This window comes from Orbicella faveolata, unplaced genomic scaffold, assembly GCF_042242905.1.
Source record: "Orbicella faveolata isolate gen_17 unplaced genomic scaffold, um_ofav_v1 contig_2, whole genome shotgun sequence".
In the NCBI taxonomy this organism is placed as follows: Eukaryota; Metazoa; Cnidaria; class Anthozoa; order Scleractinia; family Merulinidae; genus Orbicella; species Orbicella faveolata.
The window spans coordinates 31,201,829-31,224,000 of record NW_028301547.1 but is presented as its reverse complement, the minus strand read 5'-3'; the positions used below and the strand labels follow the sequence as shown (position 1 = coordinate 31,224,000).

Genomic DNA, 22,172 nt, shown 5'->3' with positions numbered 1-22,172 from the left:
AGAGCAAGAAAGCAAGAGTTCCCTCCCCCAAAAAAAAAAAAAAATTGTGAAAGAGCAAGGATAAGCTTTATCACAGAAATCGTCATTGACTGATAAACAAAATTAATTTAATGATCAAATTTTCACGGAACATCACGTAGCGTTATTAAAACTTTTTTCGGTTTTATTAATAAAGCACTAAAAATTGAAAAGGATGTATACGCTATATGTCGATACAAAATTAGCTAAAGGTTACTGGAGACGTTCAGGGTGTCCTTTAGAAAATCTTTCGTAGTCGCGTCGCTTTAAACAAAACAGTAGTAAAGTAGATGTCAACGTAAAGCTAATAAAATGTAAAATAAGAATAAGTAATCATTTTCAAAAATCGATCTATTGGCTGGCGCAGGCAAGCCGTCAAATGTAAAATGACAATGTTTGCCGACGGATAAAAATGCAAAATGCTGACCTGTATTTGAAAGGACAAACAGTTATTTAGGGCAGCAAGATCGCCCGAACTAGAGTCGCAGTTGGAAAGACTAAACTGCTCCCACTGGTTCTACTCCAAGAATTGAGATGAGATGACCGCAGATCGCTACGAGCTAGCATTACAACACTTCATGAAAGTGAAAAGTTTTTCAGTTTGCATTTTCTGTCGTTGTTTTTAACATGTAGAAATGTGTCTTTAAATCGATGCATTCGATAATTTGAGAATTTGTTTATTTCAATAAGCGATAACCATTTTTTGTCGAAATCTAGCAAAACTTGTAATTTTAGCGCAGTTTTATCATTACAATGACCTCCCTGCATCTATGTTTATTGCTGACAAATATAGTAAATAGTTCGTTTCCATTGCGTTTGTGTGAGTCGTAAGGGCGTTTAAGTTTGGTCAAATTTGTCAAAATTCGAACTTGAGCTTGCCTAAACCTTACCGTGCATCTGTGCTCTGATATAGCACGCTGTTTCAACCAATCCGAGCGCGCGTCATATCGAAACTTTATTATAAATAATGGGTAGCTTAGCCAATAAGAGAACGGCATTCGTGATGGGACGGTAATAGAATTATAGATAGAAAAAGAAAGAAAATGCCGCCGGTATAGAATATTTACCGATTTTCGTCACACGATATGGCTTGAGAGAGGAAGTATTTGAAATATCAAAAAGCCTTACACAGTTTGGGGTACTGACAATGTTCGAAGAATGTGTCGGTCACTTCGGTTATACCGCTGACCAATGAAACACAAGCTTGGAATTCCCAAACGTAGTCTTAATAAAAGAGCACTTTGAATTTTTTTCTTTTTTTGATCGGGGGGGGGGGGGGGATACTATTTCGCAATCATATTGATTTGTAGTAACCGGAAAATGAAGATCCGATCAAAGCGGTCGTCTCTCTTAACGACCTACTCATTACAACTTTTTTTTAGACACCAACTCACTCACCACTTACTGATCTTTCCGTGACCGATGCGTAAAAACAGTTCTAACCCTTCCGATGTTAAGAAGTTTGCAAACCTTTTCAACTCAAGACCCTACGTGAAGTTATCCTTCCCCGGCCTGTTAATTTAGGATTTTAACACCTTTAGCTATTCTTTTTAACGAATAGAGTTAAAAATCTTCTCCAAAACAGTTTTTTCTCGATATCTCGCTATCATTTACGACGTTGAGTTAATTTTTTAACAAGCTTTAAACCAATGTTTTAGCAAGACAATTAGCAAAGAAAATGTTTTTCACAAAATGTCGCCTCTCAAGGTCTACAGTCATCATAACGGTGAACCGTCTTTTCGTTAGAGGGTCTTCGCCGATTTAATGTTTCCATTTGTAGTTTTTCCACCTAATTAATTTTTTAACAATTTAATATACGTTCAACTGTTTAATGTATTTCTATATAAGGTTATGAGGAAAGTGAGAAATTACAAAATTTAATAGCGGATCGTTCTGATGGCAAGATCATTTTCCTATAAAACTATATTACTTCCTCCTATGTGTTTATGGTAGACCTACTTCTTTAAGCATCTAAACTTTTATAGTTAAGTTCATTTGCTTCGTTTTCTAGGTTACTTGATCAGTTCCTCAGTTCTCGCCAGTTTACTTCTCTTGATTTTTGCGAGCATTAATTTCAGCGTTATTTGTTATATGCCAAGCGTCAATTTGGACAACCTTATTTTTCATTATTTTCATGTCAAAATTCTCGATTCATTGTTGTTTGCGTAGTTAACTTATTTCAATCTTTCACAAAGGTATTCATTGCAGACTATTTCTTTTCCGTCGTTCTCACAAAAGTAGTTCTTAGCATCTGGTTCAGTCTTGGATCTCGGCCAATTTCAGTTTTGTTCGGGTTTTGCATTTAGTTCAAGAATAAATAAATATGTTCCTGTTTTCAAAAAAAAAAAACTGTGTTCCTTTCCGTTAATCTGTCAAAAGTTCTTCGTTTGAACTTTTACCCCCCTCCGCGTTAATTTCCGATATCTGGAAGTACTTTTCCTTTATTTCGCCATATTTTCAAATACCTTGTTGAATATATAGCTATAGCAAATGCCTTGTAATTGCCTTTTGGGGAAGCAGTTTTTAAGAAGTTTAAGAGCGATAATCAAAGCTTGCAAACCGAAATCAGCTAATATTTTGGACAGATTATGGTGTCGTTGACATATTAGCAGATATTTCTGTGCTGTCCAAACTCGGAAATGACATTCTCAAACTCATTAATAATTCATCAAGTTTAAACAAAGGAAATCATGACCGTGACAGTGTTTGGATATCTGATCTTAATCAGCGTAGATTTTTACGATTTTAATTCTCCATTTTCTCCTTAGTTTTATTTTCGATTGAGAAGATATATCAAACACTCAAGACAGTGTTTCACCATATTTCCAAACACCTCGAAGTTCGTCAAAAATACTCCGCTTCGCGGAGGTCAAACACTGTCTTTCGTGCTTGATATATGACATCATGGACGTGACAAGCACGCCCATTTTTGTCAATATGTACAAGAAATTTCGCTCGCCCGCCTATTTAAGTTCTGCAGCTGGTAAATATAGTTTGCGTGACAGATTTATGAAGCCAACGGCATTACTTTATAAATTAAATTTAATATATTCTGCAAATACATCCTTTTGTTCTTTTTAACAAAAATATACGTTTTTAAATTCTTTTTTCTCTTAGAATTCAAAAAAGAGGCGCAGAATTATTGGCAGCAGCTGAGACCGCGTTGTTTCGTTGTTACCTGATTGTAAGAGGTAAACGGTCGTGTAAACTAAGGTATCATAAATTTACGAGATACAGATTAACCCCTTAATAAATTATTAACCGCCCAATTGTGACGATAAGTTTTTCTGGTAAACCACTGTGACGATAGGTTTTTCCTGCAAACGCTGTAAATTTCTGAGTTAACGGACACTTGAACTGACAACTGGGGGGAATCTAACTCTGGCGAGCACTGCTACACGAGGATCTTCTTCAATGGTCTTCACTATGGCCGTCATGGAAGAGACATAACTTGGTCCAACAGTAGTTTATTCTGCACTCGTCAATACTGATCGTAATCGTAGGTGAAATCGATGATGTAATCGAAAAAGCTTTACAAACACACTTGCTTATATGTCATCCTTTCCACGTGAAATGTTTACAATATGACAACGCAACTTCTAACATACAATACGAGCGGAAAGTACTTTAATTAAGATAATTAACACTACCAAGTTTCCAAAATTAAAAATAGAGAGTCAAAATTAAAATTCACAGCTGGAAATTAAAAGAGAGATATTTAATGCGAATTTCTACTGTTCCCAAAAATTGGGGTGACTAATAGCAAGGGGAAATTATCCCATGAATAAAAGTGATAAAACTTCATTACTGAAAAATAGTCCAGCTGCCTAGGTTCCGTGGAAACTAATGTACGGAAGGAAAACTCAAAAGGACAAGATAACGAATTATTTGTCTAATAAAGGAAAGTTAGTGGTAACAACGTTGCACACGTACAGGTGCGCAAAGAATCGGTAATGTACAAAGTAGAATGTTTAAATGACTGGTCATCAACTGAAAAGAGGCTACTGTTGGTTTTTCTATAATTTTCCAAAATGACTGTGCAACGGCGAATTTTCTCATAACACAATAAATTACTACCTCCCAATAGAGGAGATTAACTCGAATCAGGAGGGTAAAATTTCATACGGACGCAAATTTACTTGCTTTGCATAAAGAGATACAGAAACAAAGCTGGCGGCCAACAGCTCCATTTTGTTGGCATTCGGTATTGAAACATGTGATATAGACCGTTTTCGTAATCTCGGTATTGGACTGGAACTAGCTTGCAACTGAGGCTAAGCGGGGAGTCTTTTCAAATGCAAACGACATATATCTCTTTTTAATGATATTCCACTGCAGGAGCCTCCATTGCAAGCTAGTTCCAGTCCAATACCGAGAATACGAATATGATCTATTGGACACAATCCCACAGACTGTTTCTTTGTGGAAATCGTGTTAATTTCCCTCATTTTGAAAAGAAGCTCTTCCCCTCCAGCTGCGTGGCAGACATTGTTCGCAAAATTTTCTCTTACTATTCTATACTATGTACATACTATAATGTCTGGGAAAGTGTATCCAGTATCTAGTTCTCCATATGAGTTTCTTGTTAAAAAAAATATTGTGAAATTTTTTATTACTTTTTTCGGTAACTTCACTCGATGTACCTTAATCCCAATTCTAAATTTAAAACTCAGTGTCCGATTTGATTACAATTTGTGATAAGACATATTAAAATTAGCTATTGAAAAAAACCGTGAATGTTTGTGTTGGCATAACAGATGTCAAAAGTTTCCAAATCGCCTCGAGTATAAGGTTTCCTTTCATAACACGAAACATCAGTTTCTCAGTGACTTTACGGCCCTGTAAGATTCAGTCATTAAAAAAATGTACGGTCATTCCTAAATTCGTCTTTTAAACCATTATTTCTAATTTCTTCTTCGGTTTCTGAAGGTAAGAATGATGTTCTGTTTCTCATGTTTTATTTTTGTTTGTTTGTTTGTTTGTTTTTTTTTCTTTACTATGATGTTTACTGAAATTATCAGCGATCGAAAACTGAAAGAGTGATAGAGATATCAGACCTTGAGTTTTGCGCCTGTATATTTGACATCATTTCGTTTCTTCTTTTTTTCTGAACAAAGGTCTGTTCTCAATTTGTTATTTGTTCCATAGTGTTTTCTGGCAGCTCGTGAAATCTTTCCGTGTCAGTGGACAAGCTTTGTCTCAACCCTTACTAGCACTGGCGGGGGAACTTCATAAAAAGGTGCGAGTGAAATTTTTATGAGGGTGTGTTATTTATTTTCAAGTTGTCTGTAACGTGATCTATAGAAAGAGGAAGGGGCATATATTTTTTTTTCGCAAGTCGCTTTTCTAAGATATCAATATAGAATTACAGGCTTTGTCTGTTATGATTTTGTTCCGCAAAATAATTGCAATTTTGAGGCGGCACAAAATTACGTTTTAGTAGTCAGTCATATCTTTAGTATTGTGAGGACTTGCAGAGCAAACATTAGCTGAAAGATTACTAAAAGGTTTTGTCAATTGAAATGTTTTCAACGATACTTAAGTAGATATTCAGTACCTGTAAGCGACATTTACTTTTTCTTTTAAAGTGACATTTAATTTTTTCCTTTAAGGATGAGTAAGTATCCGATCGTTCTGTCCCACATGTATGTATGCAGTATTTTTAACAAGTACTTTCATCGCTCTCACAAGATTTAAGAACAGAGTCTCAGGTTTTATCTGTCATGGTTTCGTTCTATAACCTTATTACCCAACTGCAAATGTGGCAGCACGAAAATACACTCTCCATATTGCGGTATTAGGTCTGCGACGGAGCTAAATACGATCGAAGAATTGTATATTTTTGCCCAACTAGCTGAGCACCAATATAATACAATCATCCTGCCGTCCCAGTCAAAATTACAATTTTATACATTCGTTTTGTATAGCGATTAATTATATCTTTTACAGCAAACTTTTAAAATCAGCATAGCATTGCTATAAATTCTTACTACTGGCGAACGGTTAGTCAGACGCATTTTCGGTTTCGTAGCGAGCAAAGGAGTTGCTGCTATGATTTCGTCTTTAATATACGTACAATACAGAAAGTTGGTTGTCGAAATGAAATCCTCTGAAATACCGAGCGACGTCGAATCAAAGAAGTTACCCAAATTTTATTTTATTCAACCTAATTAAGCTTGTTACCATTACAACATCTGGAGCTGCACTTGAATAATCACACGCAATCACATGAATTCGGTTTCTTAGCGAGTTAATTGCTTAGAGTTCTACTTTTACTGAAAAATCAGTTTTAACTCCGTAATCAAAAAGAAGTTCACGAAATTCTCTAGCAAATTTGAGAATTCTCCACTTGAAATTTTTTTGTTCCAGTGAAATTCCGGAAATCAATTTGCATGGGGATGTTAAACGATCTTAAATGGTACAGAAACCAATATTTATATATACAGTCGACTCCGATAACTCGAACCAAAATCGATTTCCCCTGGATTTCCGTCATACATTTACTGTAATTTTACCCTCGGTAACTCGAACCCTCGATAACTTGTACCTCTCGCTAACTCGAAGCAATTTTCGTTTCCCTTCAGGTCATTTTCTATATAATTTTACCGTCGATAACTCAAACCATGGCTGTCAAACGTTGCAAGTCAAAACAGTGTGCTGCAGTCCAAAACATTAAATTTATTTTGAAGCAGATGCGTGAACTTTTTCATTTCTTTTACATGACACAAAACATGTCAGTTCAGTTTATACGAAATTAAGAAATGTATTGTTTCAGTTTCACTAGGCTTCCCTACACTGTATAATTAAATTTAATTAAAATGTACACTGCATGAATATAAAAACATTGAACACCGTTTTTTCCTTATTGCGGTCATTTGTTCTCAACTCCCGATAGCTCGAACTCCCGATAACTCGAACCTTTTCCAATTTCCCTTGAAGGTTGGAGTTATCGGAAGTCGACTGAATATAGTTGCCTAATCTGTTGGTCTCCTAGCTTGTTTACACTGTAATCGCCGTCATATTGTTATATCAAAGTCGTTCGCCCGATCCATACCTATTAGTTCCTTTACTTCGCATATCATGCCGAGTAAATCGGGAACAATAAATACTGCAAAGCTGATATCTGGGAAGCTTATTCCTAGCCATCCATTCGAAACTCTCTGCGTTACTTGATGTCTTTCATGACAGCAAAAATTGATGATTTCGTTGTTTGGGTGAAACAATTTGGAGGTCATGCCTTGTCAGAAGAATGGCAATTAACAATGCAATTAACAAAAATTATTTATTATCCATAAGTAGACTAACTTTCACCTGTCATTTTTAATCGAAACATTTGTGTCTTCCTCTCGGGATTGCGTTCAAATCAAGCTGCTTCAAAATCCAAGATTTCGTTCACTTTCACTTTTCGTCCTTAGGAAATAAGGGTATAATATTTAATAAGGTGGAATAAACGGTGCGGATTTTATAGGAACGGTGAAACTGACCGGAGGGTCGCAATAATGGAGCGGTGGCTTTTATGGCTACAGCTACTTCGGCTTTTGTTTTGTTTTGTTTTATTTTGTTTTGTTTTGTTTTGTTTTGTTTTGGTTTTGGTTTTTTTTTACAGCTTAAGGTGAATTTATTTTCCTTACGGTTAACAGAAATCTCAGAAATTTAATTACCATTGTTTTAAAAAGTCTTAAAAAGTAAAAATTAACTTTCATTCTTTAAAAATGTTAAAATTCTTTTTGATTAATGTAAAACATATTTAAGGTCTAGGGACCATTAATTCCAGGCCGGAAAAAGGTATTACCATAAGAATTGTAGACTAATATAGTTTACAAGCCACACGACACTACACAAAAAAAGTTTTGACAAGAGATCTTATGACTTTCACTTTCCGACAGTTGAAATGTTTTAGCGGTTAATATTATTTGAAGGCTAATTAACAGCTTAAATTTTCCAATTTTTACGCTTTTCCAAGAGGAAAGATAACTTTTACTTCTCAAATTAATCTACATTCCTTTCACCTTAAACGCACCAACGAATAGGTGAAAAAAATATTATTTTGCATTGCTACGGCTATCTTTTCTCCTCCCCCCTCCCCCCATCATTACTCTTTCCTCCCTTATCATTTTACTAATACGCCTCGTTCCTTCTCCCTTACACCTTTTCTACTAGTTACTTCTGATTTCCAATTATCAATGTGGGAGTCGTGCATCCCTATGCCTTATGATGTTTTCATGTTTTTTTTTTGTTTTTTGTTTTTTTCAGTTTTTTGTTGTTTTGTTTATTGATTGCTTTTATTTATGTATTGTGTCCTTTTTTCATTCAGGTCACTAAACTAAGCGTGAACAGCGACACTTTAATCACCGGACATGACGGAATCAGTTGGTATGACTGTGGTACTCCTCCTACTCGCCATTATAGATATCGTTGGTAACGTTATCGTTTGTGCGATCATCAAGAGAAATCGAGATATGAGGTATATTTTCATTTTATTTTTATTTAGTGTCCACAACGGCCACCCTGGGGACAGGAAAAAGGGGTTGTTGTAGACAGGGGGTCGTTATGGGGAGGTAGGGGTGTAATGTGACACCTATTTTTTTGCAACATTTTTTGTCAAAAAATACTTCTTTTATTTTAGCATATATAAATAAAAATGTATCGACAAAACAGAAACTAAGCACGGAGACCAACGATGCACGGTACGGATCAAGATTGGTGACCTTTTACAGTGAAAAATGAAGTTTTGTAAACGCCGTTGGACAGTCGTTGATTAACTGGCCATTGTCGAGAGGTTATTTCAGCAGTTGGGACAAGTTTTAGTGGCCGTTGTCGTTGTGGAGAGGTGTCCGTCGAAGAGGGATTATAATAAGAGTGGCCGCCGTAAAGAGGAGGTCGTTAGTGGAGGTTCAACCGTAATTATTTCGATTCGAAACTTCGTATGAAACAAACATGGCGATCGAATGATAAACTAATTTATGTCCTCGGTTATCGCACAATATCGTGATTTTTCAGTGATTCGCAGATCAGTTATTTGCCTCACCCTTCTGCTTGGGCAAATAATTGATCCGCTCGCCACTGACAAATCGCGATATTTTACTCAGACAACCTCGTCTAACAATTGTTAAATATTTGCAACATTTTCCATGCACTATTAGCAAGGTAGTAAACTTTAAGGATACCCTTTTCCATCGTCCCTGGTTAGTCAAGTCAAACATTTCTCCGCCTTTTTCAGTCCCCTTTGGAACTTAGCTTTGGAACTTTTTCCAAGTAATTCATATGATGTTCACCTGGAATACAATAAATAGTCCTCTCTCACACTTAAACAAGTTTCTTTATAAATCCATCAAATGTTTTCGCTCGTGCGTGATTGGTCTAAACGCGTCATGTGACTGAATATGCCCCAGCTAAAATTGATAAATATCCGAGTGATATTCACCAATTTTCAAAACCGCGCGTATTGCAAAAAATATTTGAAGAACAACAAACACAATAGCTTCCATTTGGCGCGAAAATATGCTCGGATATTTTTTCTTGGACATTACCTGTTCCTCAAAGCTCACAGTTTGTCTCGAGCTACGCTCTCGAAAAACTGTTCGCCTCTCAAAACAGATAAGTCCGCGGACAAATATCCTAGCGTCTTTTCGCGCCAAATGAAAGCTATTGTTTATATATATTCCAAATATCAGAGTTCTTGCATGTGTGCATGACTAGAGGTTCTATGTGTCTTTGTGTTTCTGACATTTTTTTCTGTACTTATCAAATTGTTTTCAATTCCAAAGGAGTCCCATGAATTATCTTCTTCTAAACCTGGCTATAGCTGATATCATGTATGCCGCGTTCATCGCCCCTCGAGTTTACTTCCAGCTTACTTTAAATCATCCAGATGGAGTGATGGGCACAATTTTTTGCAAATTTGTGACAGATGGAAGTGTCGCGTGGATTGGAGGAGCCTCTTCCATTGTCACTTTGACTGCAATCGCCATTGAACGATATTATGCAGTAATGTATCCCCATGGAAACAAATGGAAACTTACCGAGCAAAAACTGAAGGTTAGTCCGAATGACAAATTAGACCTATTGGTATTCATGGCTTTTCTTCGTAGACGAAGATTCAAGAAGGCTTCCCCCGTCCAGTGCATGCTTGTTAATGGCTGACAAGGCCTATAAGAGAAAAGCAAGTCCTGCCACGATTGTTACAGAGCAACGTCTGGGAGGATGTAGAAGAAGTTGGGATGAAATGGTGGTCTAATAAATCTGTATGCGTTTAATTTCAGGTGATTATTCCCTTTAGCTGGATTTTTGCTATACTTCTTATCACGCCGATGTTCATTGTCAAAGATGTCTTGAAGAACAAGGACGGAGGTAGCTTCTGTGCATATGTCTACCCAGAGGAGTGGATGGGTAGAGCATATACCACCACATGGAATGTGGTTTTCTTTCTTCCATTGGCTTTGATGATTGTGTTGTATGCCAGAGTCGTGCGCGCTTTGTGGTTTCATGGTAATGATGACAATCAACTGACACATCAACAGAAGGTTAGTGTTATTTAATATGTATGGTCCACCAAATACAGGGGCGGATTTAAGGGCGTGGCTTAGGTGGCTAGCCCCCCATTTTGGAGAAGCCAAAAAATTTAAGATTGTGAAGATTATGGCAAAAGTAAACGCAAACACTCTGGATAGATACCTAATTGCAACTTCTACCTTGTAGCACTATGGCCCAGTCTCTTGTGTTTTCTTAATCTGACTTGGCGTCTCTGTATACACAGGGAGTGGCGAGAGTGCGAAAAAGAGTCACTCTGATGGTCGTAGCTATCACTGCCATATATGGGATCTGTTGGGGCACGAATGAAGTTGTTTACGCCATCGAGTTCATAGCACTGCACCACATTGGTCACCTCCCAATGGCCATCGCTAACACGATGGTCTTGTTTAATTCTGCTATCAACCCGTTTGTATACGCGCTGTTGAACAAGCAGTTCAGAGAGAAGATGAAGGTAATGTTATGCTGCACACATTCCCCGGCTGCCAGGATTCATCCTAAGAGGAAAAGCAAGGACACGGTCCTTGATCACAACACCATCCCCTCGATTTACACAGCAGCGTCATCTACAACGGAGTGATAAGTGTTCCGAGCTGATTAGCGCATTCTGAAGGATCAGACTCACTTGTTCTAGAATTTGAGCGGAAAAAATACGATACATGCATTTCACTATGTCCACGTACTTTCACAAGAAATATGTTGTTTTTATACTGTAATGGTAAAGTACAGTTGCACACACTTTGTTTTTAATCGAAGTTGTTTATGTCATTTATAATACATAACTTGCACCTGTATATTACACATGAGGGTCTCATTGGGGTGTGGTGGGGTGGTTTTACGGCTAACGGTTAGTTTATTTTCCTTACGGTCAACAGAAATCCCGGGGAGGTATTCCCAAAAAAATTGGGTGGGGGTGTGCGGTCCGCTTCCCAAAACCCTTACCCTATTTATGACCAAAATCTGCGATTTTTCCTACCCTATTTATGACCTGACCAAAAATTCGACACCCTATTCATGACCGTTGCGGCTGGCACAGTTGCGGCTTTTGTTGTTAGTCTTATCGATAATGATGAAAAAGTAGCTTCTTCTAAAAAAAAAACCACCCAATTCAAGACAAGTGTGCAAAAACCATACCATACTTATCATAATGACCAAAATAACCAAAATCGATTCCCTATTTATGGCCATGCAAAACAGCTGAAAAACCCTACCCTTTGAGGCCGCACATACCTATGTAGCTCATATAAGGGAGTACTCACCAGGCCAGAAGTCTTAGAAATTTATTACTTAGCTCTTATTAACCGAGCAGGAGGTCTGTATGGGAGAATCTTGACCGAGGTCGTGAGTACAGACCGAACGCAGTGAGGTCTGTACACACGACCGAGGTCAAGATTCTCCCATACACACCGACTTAGCTCGGTTAATAAGATGTTTATTATATGGCAAAGAAGAAAACTTTTATTCGTTTAATGTAACTGGTTTGCTTGCAAACGGAGATGAGCTTAACTTAAACCTGCCGAAATTTGCTCGTCCTCTTTACTTCTTTTTTTGTCATCAGGCTTTTTGGCACTTCTATAAATGATTGAGAAGAAATTAAAAGAAAACGGACGGTGAACATTTTTGTATTTCAGTTTGCTACAATTTCAACGCCAAATGAAACCGGTCTAGATGCCGGTCTAGATGGGAAAATCTAGACCGCGGTCAACATCGATTTCAGCCAATCAAATTCGTGAATTCGGTAGTTCCCAGTCCTTGTGAGAGACAGCCATATAATAACATTGTTTAAAAAAGTTAAAAATTCATTTTTGTTTGAAAAAGTTAAAAATATAATCGTAGACTAATATAGCTTACAAGCCACAAGACAAAACACAAATAAGTCTAGAGACTTTCACTTTCGTGGCCAAACATTTTTAATGGTTAATATTTTTTTACTGTTAACGACTACGATTTTCCACTTTAACGGTTAACCCAGTTGAGACCCTCACACATGCATGCGAAATTATACAACATTAGTAGTACAATAAATCGAATACCCAGTCGAAAAATCAGCGAAAATGATAAGGAGTCTACGAAAAGAAATGCTGGAAGCAATAGACTCCTTTGAAAAAACGTAACATAACTGTGTCATTTTTTCTTCTTCCTATCGACAAAACTAAAGAAGTACATCTGATGTAAGCCGAAAAGGAGTCATTCCAAATCAGATTTATACAATGTAGATTGATAGAAAAGCATATTATTTTCTTAGAAAACATAGAAACACCATCTGGTTTTTGGTTATACCCTTTATGTAGAATGTGACATGAAAAAGCAAAAACATTTACATCTGAGAAGGGACTGCGCTGGCAACACAACATGCGGAACACACTGCTCTATAATTTCCTGTTGTGCATCTTTAAAAAAAAAGTAATGCACACTTTAAGTATATTACACAGTAGCTTTATTTTAAAATATAACAATATCATTATAAGAAAGACACGGTCCAGAAAACAAACAGAAATGTTAGAAACGCCATACTTCACCATCTACGGGTATATTACGCACTCACAAATGGTGACCAGCTCCCAGTTGGCTTGAAAGCTCATTTGGTAGAGCTCTGCACCGGCATGGGTTCGAATCCCGTTCAGGCCTGAATTTTTTTTCAGGTTTTTATTTCACAACTACTTAAGCTGTGTGTATAACTGCGATGATCAATCATGTCTTCATATCTTTCTACGCAGTTAAAATATATATTGGCTTTTACATATTCACATGTAGGCCATTACACAAGTTCAAGAATGGTAAGGCATTTTTTTTTCTTTGTACACAAAACCTTTTAAAAATCCTAAATAACAATTTTTTTTAAGACACAATAACAGTTTTTATAAGAAATAATAATAATAATGATAATAATAATAATAGATTTATGCAGCGCTATACAATATAAGCGAAAAAAGGATGGATGGCATATAAAGAATTGTATTAAACATAAAGATTCCGATTAACGTTGTCTGTTTAGTTGTTGGCCGGTGCACAAACTCCTTCCGTCGTATGAGAACGTAGAATTATGCCAACACCATACTGATCACTATGGCCAATCATAAAGGATACAGGCAATCCAGTGAACCAATTAAAACCTCAAGCAAATACAAGCTAATACACGTAGACGCGTGGGAGCGAGTTACGATATCGATTGGTTAATGGGGAGCTTTAGCAAACCACGACGCCAACGCTCATTTCCGTTTCGTAAACGGTCAATGCCATCATGGGTAACCAAGCCTTTCAGAATGAAAGATGCCATATCTGCTTTAGTTTAGGCCTGGACAGGTAGAAACTGCTTATAATTTATTGATGGAATAAAACGCACTCACTAAACTAGTTTGATATTGAAAAATTGGCGTGTGTATATCAGCGTGGTCTCCAGTTTTTTCAGCTTACAATATCAAAAATTAATCAACGGAAACAAACTATACTACTAATATTTTGTATAAGTGAATCAATTCCGTTAATAAATCCAAGTGTTGCCAACGTTTTCACAAAACTTAACCCTTCAAGAGGCATTTGAAACCGCCGCACAGATAAACGAAGAGCTAAAAAGAACTGAATTCGAAGTTCGATGGTGCATTTTGCAAAAAATTCAAACTTCTAATCGATAGCTTTTCTTCATTTTTTTCGCTAAACGTAGAAAATCGATAGAGAAAATTATCCATCAAAAGAAAAATAGCGCCACCGGACGTCCAAGATCGTTACATCCAGGCACAGCTATTCAAATGGCCATCTACCCTATCATTTTTCATTTTATTACTTAGCGCGCGCTCGATGCATGACGTGGCATGTAAATTTACGTGCACAGTAAGGATGCACAGAAACAATAAGCGGGAACGTCCTTAAATTTCCTTCGTGTTATTAAAAAACAAGCGACAGTCATCAGTATTCCAAAGTTCTTTATTTTTTTTTATCACCATAGAGCCTCACTCAGCAGAACACATTACCTTTCCCTTAATTTACATTTAAAAGCTTTCAATGGTTCCCTTATAGTCTCCGCACTTATTTAGAGCGTTCCCGTCTTGTTCGTTGTTGAGTTCGTGCTTGATTTGAAAGGATTTTCATTTCCCTTAGACCCTGCCGAATTGACAGATTATAAATCTATAGCGACGATCCCCAAGATGAAAAAAGTAACGGAAACGTTAAGTGAATAGGAACAGGTTAACTTTTTCTTGTGAATTTCCTAAACTTTTGGCCCTTTTGGGCGACTCAATAGGTTGGCTCCTTTTATTTGAAACCAATAAATTCCCCACCCCCCCCCCCCCCCTCTCTCTCCGTCCCCCGATAACACTGATTGTAAATCTGGTTGTATTTCTACTCAGGGTCAAACCTCCTCACCGTAAGTTACACTGACAAAGGAGAAAATGTTTACTTGTAAATATCATCATGAACACTGATAACCCCGACCAAGAAGAAGCCCCTGGGAACCTGGGAACGAACTTTCTCGTGCAAGTTGTTCTGATAAGAGGTCGTTTTGCAGAAATGCTCTGTGACACCACTCACATGACAACGACGGAATTTAAATCTAAAAAAACAACTCTTTTTTTAGAAAGAGAATAAAAACTGTTGGTAGTCGGGTTAGTCATGATCCATTAGATCAAGGAAAAAGCTGACACCATGAGTCTTGACCATGCGCAAGTAATTTAACATTGCATGGAATAAAAACGTTGGGTATTGAAATTGCACGTCTTTTCTTCTTCAAGGACCTAACTGTGAAATGCTTTTGATAAAAATCCGTGTCGTGTTATCCAGAAACATGCAGCATTCGGCAATTCGTGGTATAATACTGCGTACATGCACTTTAATGAATTCCAGAAAACCTCTCAGTTATTGTAAAGATAACCTCTTCCAGGTGCTATTTAAAAGACTAAACAATTTACCATTGGTCCTGATGAAATCCGATCCACTGTACACACAACTGACTCCTGTGTTAAAGCCATTGTGGGGACACTTCTAATTCACAGGTTTGTCAAATTCATTCACGAAACGATCGCTCCATCCACAGATGCGAGTGCGATTTCCATTTTCGGGAAATTGTTATTAGCTTAAATATTGGTAGCACTCCTTTTCATTTTCCATTTTTAGCAAGAATAACTCTGACCGAAAACTTACCAGTGCTTTTTTGCCTTTTTTTTTTTTCTCTCCCGGTGCCCAACTAATTTGCCAATAATATACCACTACGTGTTTAATAAATAAAGACAGAGATACGGCTTCCTCGCAGTGATAATTTACATCACGGTGACACGTATATGGAGTAATACTGCTGGTCTCTAGTTGAAAAGACATCTCACGAAGATTCGTCAAATGAAACTGTATTGAAAATTAACTTGCCTTCGTAATATGAGTTTTCTTTAAAGCAAAAAAACGTCACTCTTCCACGTGCGGATAAGTTGTTTACTCCCATGATGTCTGGATTCTAGAAATATAGGCGAATTTGGTAATGCCAGTTGTTCGTTTAGCTGTTTTCAAACTAAAACCAGAGAAATGTGGAAACATTTCCAAGGGGTGTCAAACACTGGAAAAGTTGAAAATTTACATGGACATGTCAATTTTAATTTACAGCATGTAAATATTGATCTACATTCTTTGTAAATTACAATTTACATGTTAGGGTTTTGTAAAATAAATTTACAGGAAATTTACAGCTTTTAGTACTGCATGTAAATGTTCTGTAAATAGTGATTTACATTGTCTTTGTCGACAATGATCATTTCAAGAACATGTAAAAACCTGTAAAATATTTTACGCACTTTTACAGTATCTGCCTTTGTAAAAAACATGTAAATTGCTTTGCTAAACCATGTAAGAAACGTGTAAATAATTCAAGCGAATGCTGTAAAAAGTCTGGAATTGTTATCTTTGCAACCCTGTAAAAACCATGTAAATGAAAAAAGGGGGCCTGTAAGAAACATTTAAAAACCATGTAAGTAAAAAAAGGGGGCCTGTAAGAAACATGTAAAAACCATGTCAATGAAAAAAGGGGGCCTGTAAGAAACATGTAAAAACCATGTAAATGAAAAAAAGGGGGTCTGTAAGAAAAATGTAAAAACAATGTAAATTAAAGAAAGGGAGCCTGTAAGAAACATGTAAAAACCATGTAAATGGAAAACCTAGAAGTTGCACGGATGCAGTGGGGGGCTGTAAATAGCCAGTTAAAAACATGTAAATTAAAAAGGGGGACCTTGCAAAGGCCGTGAAAACAATTTAAATGAGATAATTGGGGCTTTTCGAAAAACTGTTAAGACCACGTTAATGTAAAATGGAGACTCTTAGAAAAAAAAGATCTAAATTTAAGAGAAGGCCTGCCTAAACCCTGCAAAAACCATGTAACGGAAAAGTGGGCTTATTTAATATAACTCTGATGTAACGGTTCAACCAACGGAGACTGTTGAAATGATGTAAATTCCAAGTTACCGACAGGTTCGCTATCCTCTTGTAAACGGTTGGTTGGATTTTGCAAAGAAATAAATGAAAAGTTACCCCGGCCGGGTTTAACGTTGGGGGGGGGGGGGGGGGGGAGAGAGGGGAAGGGTTGTCTCGGGTAACCGAGAACATATAAATGGGACCTTTTAAAGGCGCGTAAAGTTAAAATGTAACATCGCCTAAAGCTCCGTAAACCTACCGTGAAGCCTCCATTAAGGTGCCTTTTACGTTGAAGCATTTGAACTTCTCTAAAATCCAAGTGTGTGCTATAGTGTGCTTTAAATTGAAGTTGGGTTAGAAGGTATGGACCAAACTAAATCGCTGCATTGATCGACATCGCACTAAGCTGTCTTCTTGTGAACTTTCCGCGCATCCACAACGACAAAATAAAACTAGAATTGTTACTGCACATGCAGGGTCCCAAGCTTACGTCTCTAGAAAAGAGAAAAATTAATTCTCGGACACGTACGTATTTATTCATGAAGGACCATGAAAGCGTCACGTGTTGTGTGAGTTCAAGACGGAAAGAGCCCCGGTGACCGAGTTTGAACTGACGCGAGTTAGGTTAGGCAGGGAACCATAAGGGACACGGCCGGCCCAACGACCGTTTTCTCTCGAATGCTTTGAAACGCTGTTTTAGGCTATCTGATGTACTTTCAAAGCTCTGTAGGTTAATTTTAGTTTGCGCAAAAAAAAAAATTATCTGTTCGGTTATTCTAGAGGAGCTTGTGTATCTCGTACTTATTAGGGTTTTTTTGTCCATTTCCCGAAAACGTTAGGACTTATCGCCTTTCCGAAAATGATAGCTGACTTTTTTTCGGTACCCAAAATGACTTTTTGTTTTTTTATTTTGTTTTGTTTTGTTTTTTTGGTGATTTCTACCGTTCTGTGCTTTCATTGCCGTCACTGTTATCCCAGTCCCTTTGTAAGAGCATACCAGCCTTGTGAGTGCCCGATCTCCAACAAACAGGAATCAGCGGTCTTCATGTTAGGTACCAGGTCCTCTCGGTTCTCCCGCCATGTTTGGTAGTTCGTTGGAACTTGCATCATACATACATACCTACCTACCTACCTACCTACCTACCTACCTACCTACCTACCTACCTACCTACCTACCTACCTACCTACCTACCTACCTACCTACCTACCTACCTACCTACATACATACATACAACAACAACAGGTAAGCATGTTTTGCATAAATTGAACGAGTAGAGTAAAGTAACATCAAGATACGTATACATTTCGTTTTGCTTTTGGTTGTGAATGTGTCATTATCAAGGAGAAGTTACATTGCTTGTGGAATCGACTTCGTTGATTTACCTGCTGTGCATAAAGGGCTTTATTATCTGTTATTATCTGTTCTCGATAACCGAGTAAGAGCATGCGACATTTGTTATTGGCTTACATGCACCTTATGATTCCTTCTGATGCATTATCTTGTAAGGTTATGTTGCCCTCTGATGTGAATGCTAGTAAGCTAAAATGTAATGTGCCATCTTCAGCAGAGAAATTTCTCTTATGCTAGTGTAAGTATTCTGAAGTTACTCAAGTGTCTACAGTTGTACCTACATGCAAGTTACAATATGCTACACAACTGTACATGGACATTGCACCCACTGGTGCTGATAGTAAGTTAAATGTTGTGAAATTTTCTTTCACAAAAAAAAACACTACGATACTTTATAAAGAGGTATACATGTACCTCAAACTGTCATGAAAACTACACAGGACTTGAAAAAAAAAGGAAGAGTAACTTGCCCAAGCAGGAAAATCTACTTGTCTTGGACGACACAGTATAGTCAATCGATTATTTCATAACAATCAACAGGAATTAGTCAATGATATCAGAAATCAATAAAAGGATTTGTCATGAGTAATCGATTGTGATCAAATTTTCAATAAGCATTATCAATTTTGCTGATACTAGCTTATCTTTTAAGCAACATTTAATAAGAAAGAAATGAACAAAAGATATAAAGTGAAATATGAAATCATGAATACAATTGCATAAAAACATAACATTGTATCTTGTAAACAGAATATTTCGCTGGGATACATGTATCAGGGACTATGTTTTGGGGGTCTTTGGTAGTGCCTTTGAAATCTACATAAAAAAGTTACAATCAAACATTGTGTTGAGGGACACAATTTTTCTACAGTTTATGTGAACTAAAAAAGAGAGGCCAACTTTCAACTGATTCTCTAATGACTGATAAATTTGGTAAAATCAAATTGATAACTTGAAACTTCTCTAGCATGTGAGTATAAATTTCTTTCAATTGATTGATAGCACTGATAACACTTACATTAATTTCAATTTATTGATTTATATCAATTTATGGATCAGTTTCAATCGATTGCCTTACCCTGGGATGACCAGACAGCATTTTAGAGACCTATTACAGCTGTACATTTTCCTTGTACGAAATTGGGCTCTTACCAAATACATGCAGGTTTCATGTGTCATGCATCTGTTCATTCATCTGTAGCAGGGCAGGAAAAAAAATTGTAAGTCACTTGCCCAGTGGGCCAGTCAATTTCAGTTTTCACCTGCTCCCATTTAAATATTGGTTGCCAGTGTGGTGGCCAGTAAGGAAATCAGAGGACAAATGCGAATGAAGTACACTCGGATTCCTAACTAATTCTTGCTTTCAACGTAATAATTAACTTATCTTTATGTCTTAAGTTTTGAAATGGAATGACTGGAAATTATCATTTATCAAGCTGGCATTTTTAGTCAGACTCACAAGACTACTGAGGCTACATGGTAATTTCACTTGCCCACCGGGCCACTCAACTTCTATTTTCACTTGCCCAAGAGCAAAATTTACTTGGCTGAGGAAATCAGACCTGGTTTTTTCCTGCCCTGAGTAGATCACAGATAACACCAAAATGTGGTAAAAACAAAAAAATATTCACATAAGCCATTACCAGAGTGTGTCACACAATCTGTGAATTTTTCACGCGTGTCACTGATGTTCTTACCACATTTTGATGTCTTCTGTGATCTATTACTGAACAGATGCGCGACAACGTAGAATCTATCTGCTTCGTAATCCATAACAAAGAAACAAAAACAAACATTTATGACATCAGCTGTACCTTTGTCCACCAATAGAGCATAAGTGCGTGTAAGAAACAATCAAATTGTGCCTGCAAATAACTTGACTTATTATTTAAACATTGTTTGATAGGAGTTTGATTTATTGTGCATGAATATTACAATGTAGAAGATAGTGAACATTGAATATTTACTGCCACACATTTTGAGTTTAGTTCTTCTACATCCTCTGACATTCAGTGCCTTCCAATCAGAGATGCAAAGTTTTTGTCACACAGTAGCTACAGATGTAGATGTAAGATCTGTTTGATTGATGAATATTCAGGGCTCAAAATAATGGCCGGTCAACGGGCAATGTCTGGCCAGAATGGTGACTTGACTGGCCAAAAACTTCACTCGCCGGTCATGTTGACCAGTCATGTCATGTTGAGACGGTCACGTTGTTCAATCTTGAATAAACAATCAAATCCCCAACTGTAAATCTGAGAGTTTTAAATCTATTTTTTATTATGACCTCTAATGAAAACATACACCAATGCATACATGTATCTGTTCGAACGGCTAAAGACCATTCGCTTGCTGTTTGTCATGCGTTCAAGATCGACAGGAGTGCCATTCGAGTGACTGGGATTAAATCCGTTCGGAAAAATATTAAGCCAATTTTTAAATGGTCTAGCAGTGACTGGACAAACAAACTATATTTGTGGGTTTAATTTGGCTCACATTACATGTACTTGATTTTTGCATATATATCCTGACTGGTCAGAAACGAGACGTGACCGAGCTAAAATTACTTTGGCCAGTCAACATGACCGGCTACAGTCCAATTTCAAAGGTCACAGTATAAATTGGAATGATAACAAACAAAATAATAACTCCAATGTAAAATTCACTGATTGATATCATACACAGAATTTGCTGATTCATACTCAGACATAACTTATCTTATTTAACGAAATGTTTTATGTTACTTGTAGGATGAAGTAAAATTGAGAGTGGTCAATACATGCATACTCCTTGGCATTGATGCTTGATCAGGAAAAAATCAGCCACTGAGAGGTCTACAGTACTTATGACTCTATAAGGGGTCCAAGGCCCATTTCTTGAAGGCCCTGGAAACTTTTTGGGCCCACAAAGCCATCTTTAATTGAGCTGTGTCTAAAAACTAAGAGCTGTATATGCCTGAAACTTCTTGTGTGAAGGAAACCTCTGTTCATATTGAGAATAAGCGATTAAAACAGCTCTGTAAGCATAAGATTTCAGATTTTGGTATGGCTTTCTTGGTGCGAAAACTTTTTGGGACCTTTGAGAAATGGGCCCCTGGTGCATTACAGTCTAACATGGTGACCTTCAACGCTCTGATATGCTCTGGCAACTTTCTGGCTTAAATTCAACCACTTTAAACATTTTTTAATGCTTTGAAGTATCACCTACACTGTACCTGTGTTAGTGAATTAGCATCAAATTTAAATATCTTAGATTGCTAGGTTGATACTTATTGTTCAATACAGCAGCTATAAGATTTCATCATAAAAAGAAAAGGCTATGTTTACATACATGTAGTACCAAAACAATAATTTATTAACTTATGATGTGTTGTGGGAACTATGGTACTAGATAGGCCTTTCAATTTCAACAGGCCCCTATGAATTTTTTTTTTTACAGTACAGTTTTTTTATCACAAAAAGAAAAAGTAAAATTTTGAATATTGTTTACAGTGAATGTTTTGTCGGGGGTCCAAAATGTTTGTACTGTTTGGATTCCGTACAGTTTTGGAAAAAGAAGGAAACTGTGACTTTGTAAACATAGCCTAAAAGATGTCAGAAGCCTTGTTTTATGTTTTGCAATGTAGTATTCCTTTGGCATGTTTTTATGATGAATTTAAAATGTCAATCTCTATCTTGTGGTAAATGTTGTTTCTCTCTATTTTCTGTTATTTCAAAAGAACAATTCACTCTATGAAAAAAGTTGATCAATACTTCACACTTACATTGCAGTAATTTTCATAATAAGGTTAAGGTAAAGTCTGCATACGAGCCACGTGGCCCAACAGGCTGGAGCTTATCCCGCTTTCTGTAGCAGGAAGCAACTAGGACTATTTCTACTCCCCCTGGAT

At 37.0% G+C, this 22,172-nt stretch overlaps 1 protein-coding gene and 1 long non-coding RNA gene across 2 annotated transcripts; both read left to right on the top strand.

Annotated features, from left to right (window-relative positions):
- The first annotated feature begins 7,985 nt into the window (after positions 1–7,985).
- Positions 7,986–13,529, top strand: LOC110051562 (QRFP-like peptide receptor). Its single transcript, XM_020757601.2, has 4 exons — positions 7,986–8,482; positions 9,786–10,056; positions 10,281–10,541; positions 10,775–13,529. Exons 1-4 carry the CDS (start codon positions 8,376–8,378, stop codon positions 11,126–11,128), a joined length of 993 nt encoding a protein of 330 aa, XP_020613260.1. The 5' UTR covers positions 7,986–8,375; the 3' UTR covers positions 11,129–13,529.
- Positions 13,530–17,837: 4,308 nt separating this feature from the next.
- On the top strand, positions 17,838–21,597 carry LOC149112828 (uncharacterized). Its single transcript, XR_016206988.1, has 2 exons — positions 17,838–18,521; positions 21,034–21,597. It is a non-coding gene; the product is annotated as an uncharacterized LOC149112828 (long non-coding RNA).
- Positions 21,598–22,172: the final 575 nt, after the last annotated feature.

Coding starts and splice junctions, on each gene's coding strand:
- LOC110051562 (XM_020757601.2), top strand. CDS start 8,376: ATGACGGAATCAGTTGGTATGACTGTGGTACTCCTCCTACTCGCCATT. Junction 8,483..9,785: donor AAGAGAAATCGAGATATGAG/GTATATTTTCAT, acceptor TCAATTCCAAAG/GAGTCCCATGAATTATCTTC. Junction 10,057..10,280: donor TTACCGAGCAAAAACTGAAG/GTTAGTCCGAAT, acceptor GTTTAATTTCAG/GTGATTATTCCCTTTAGCTG.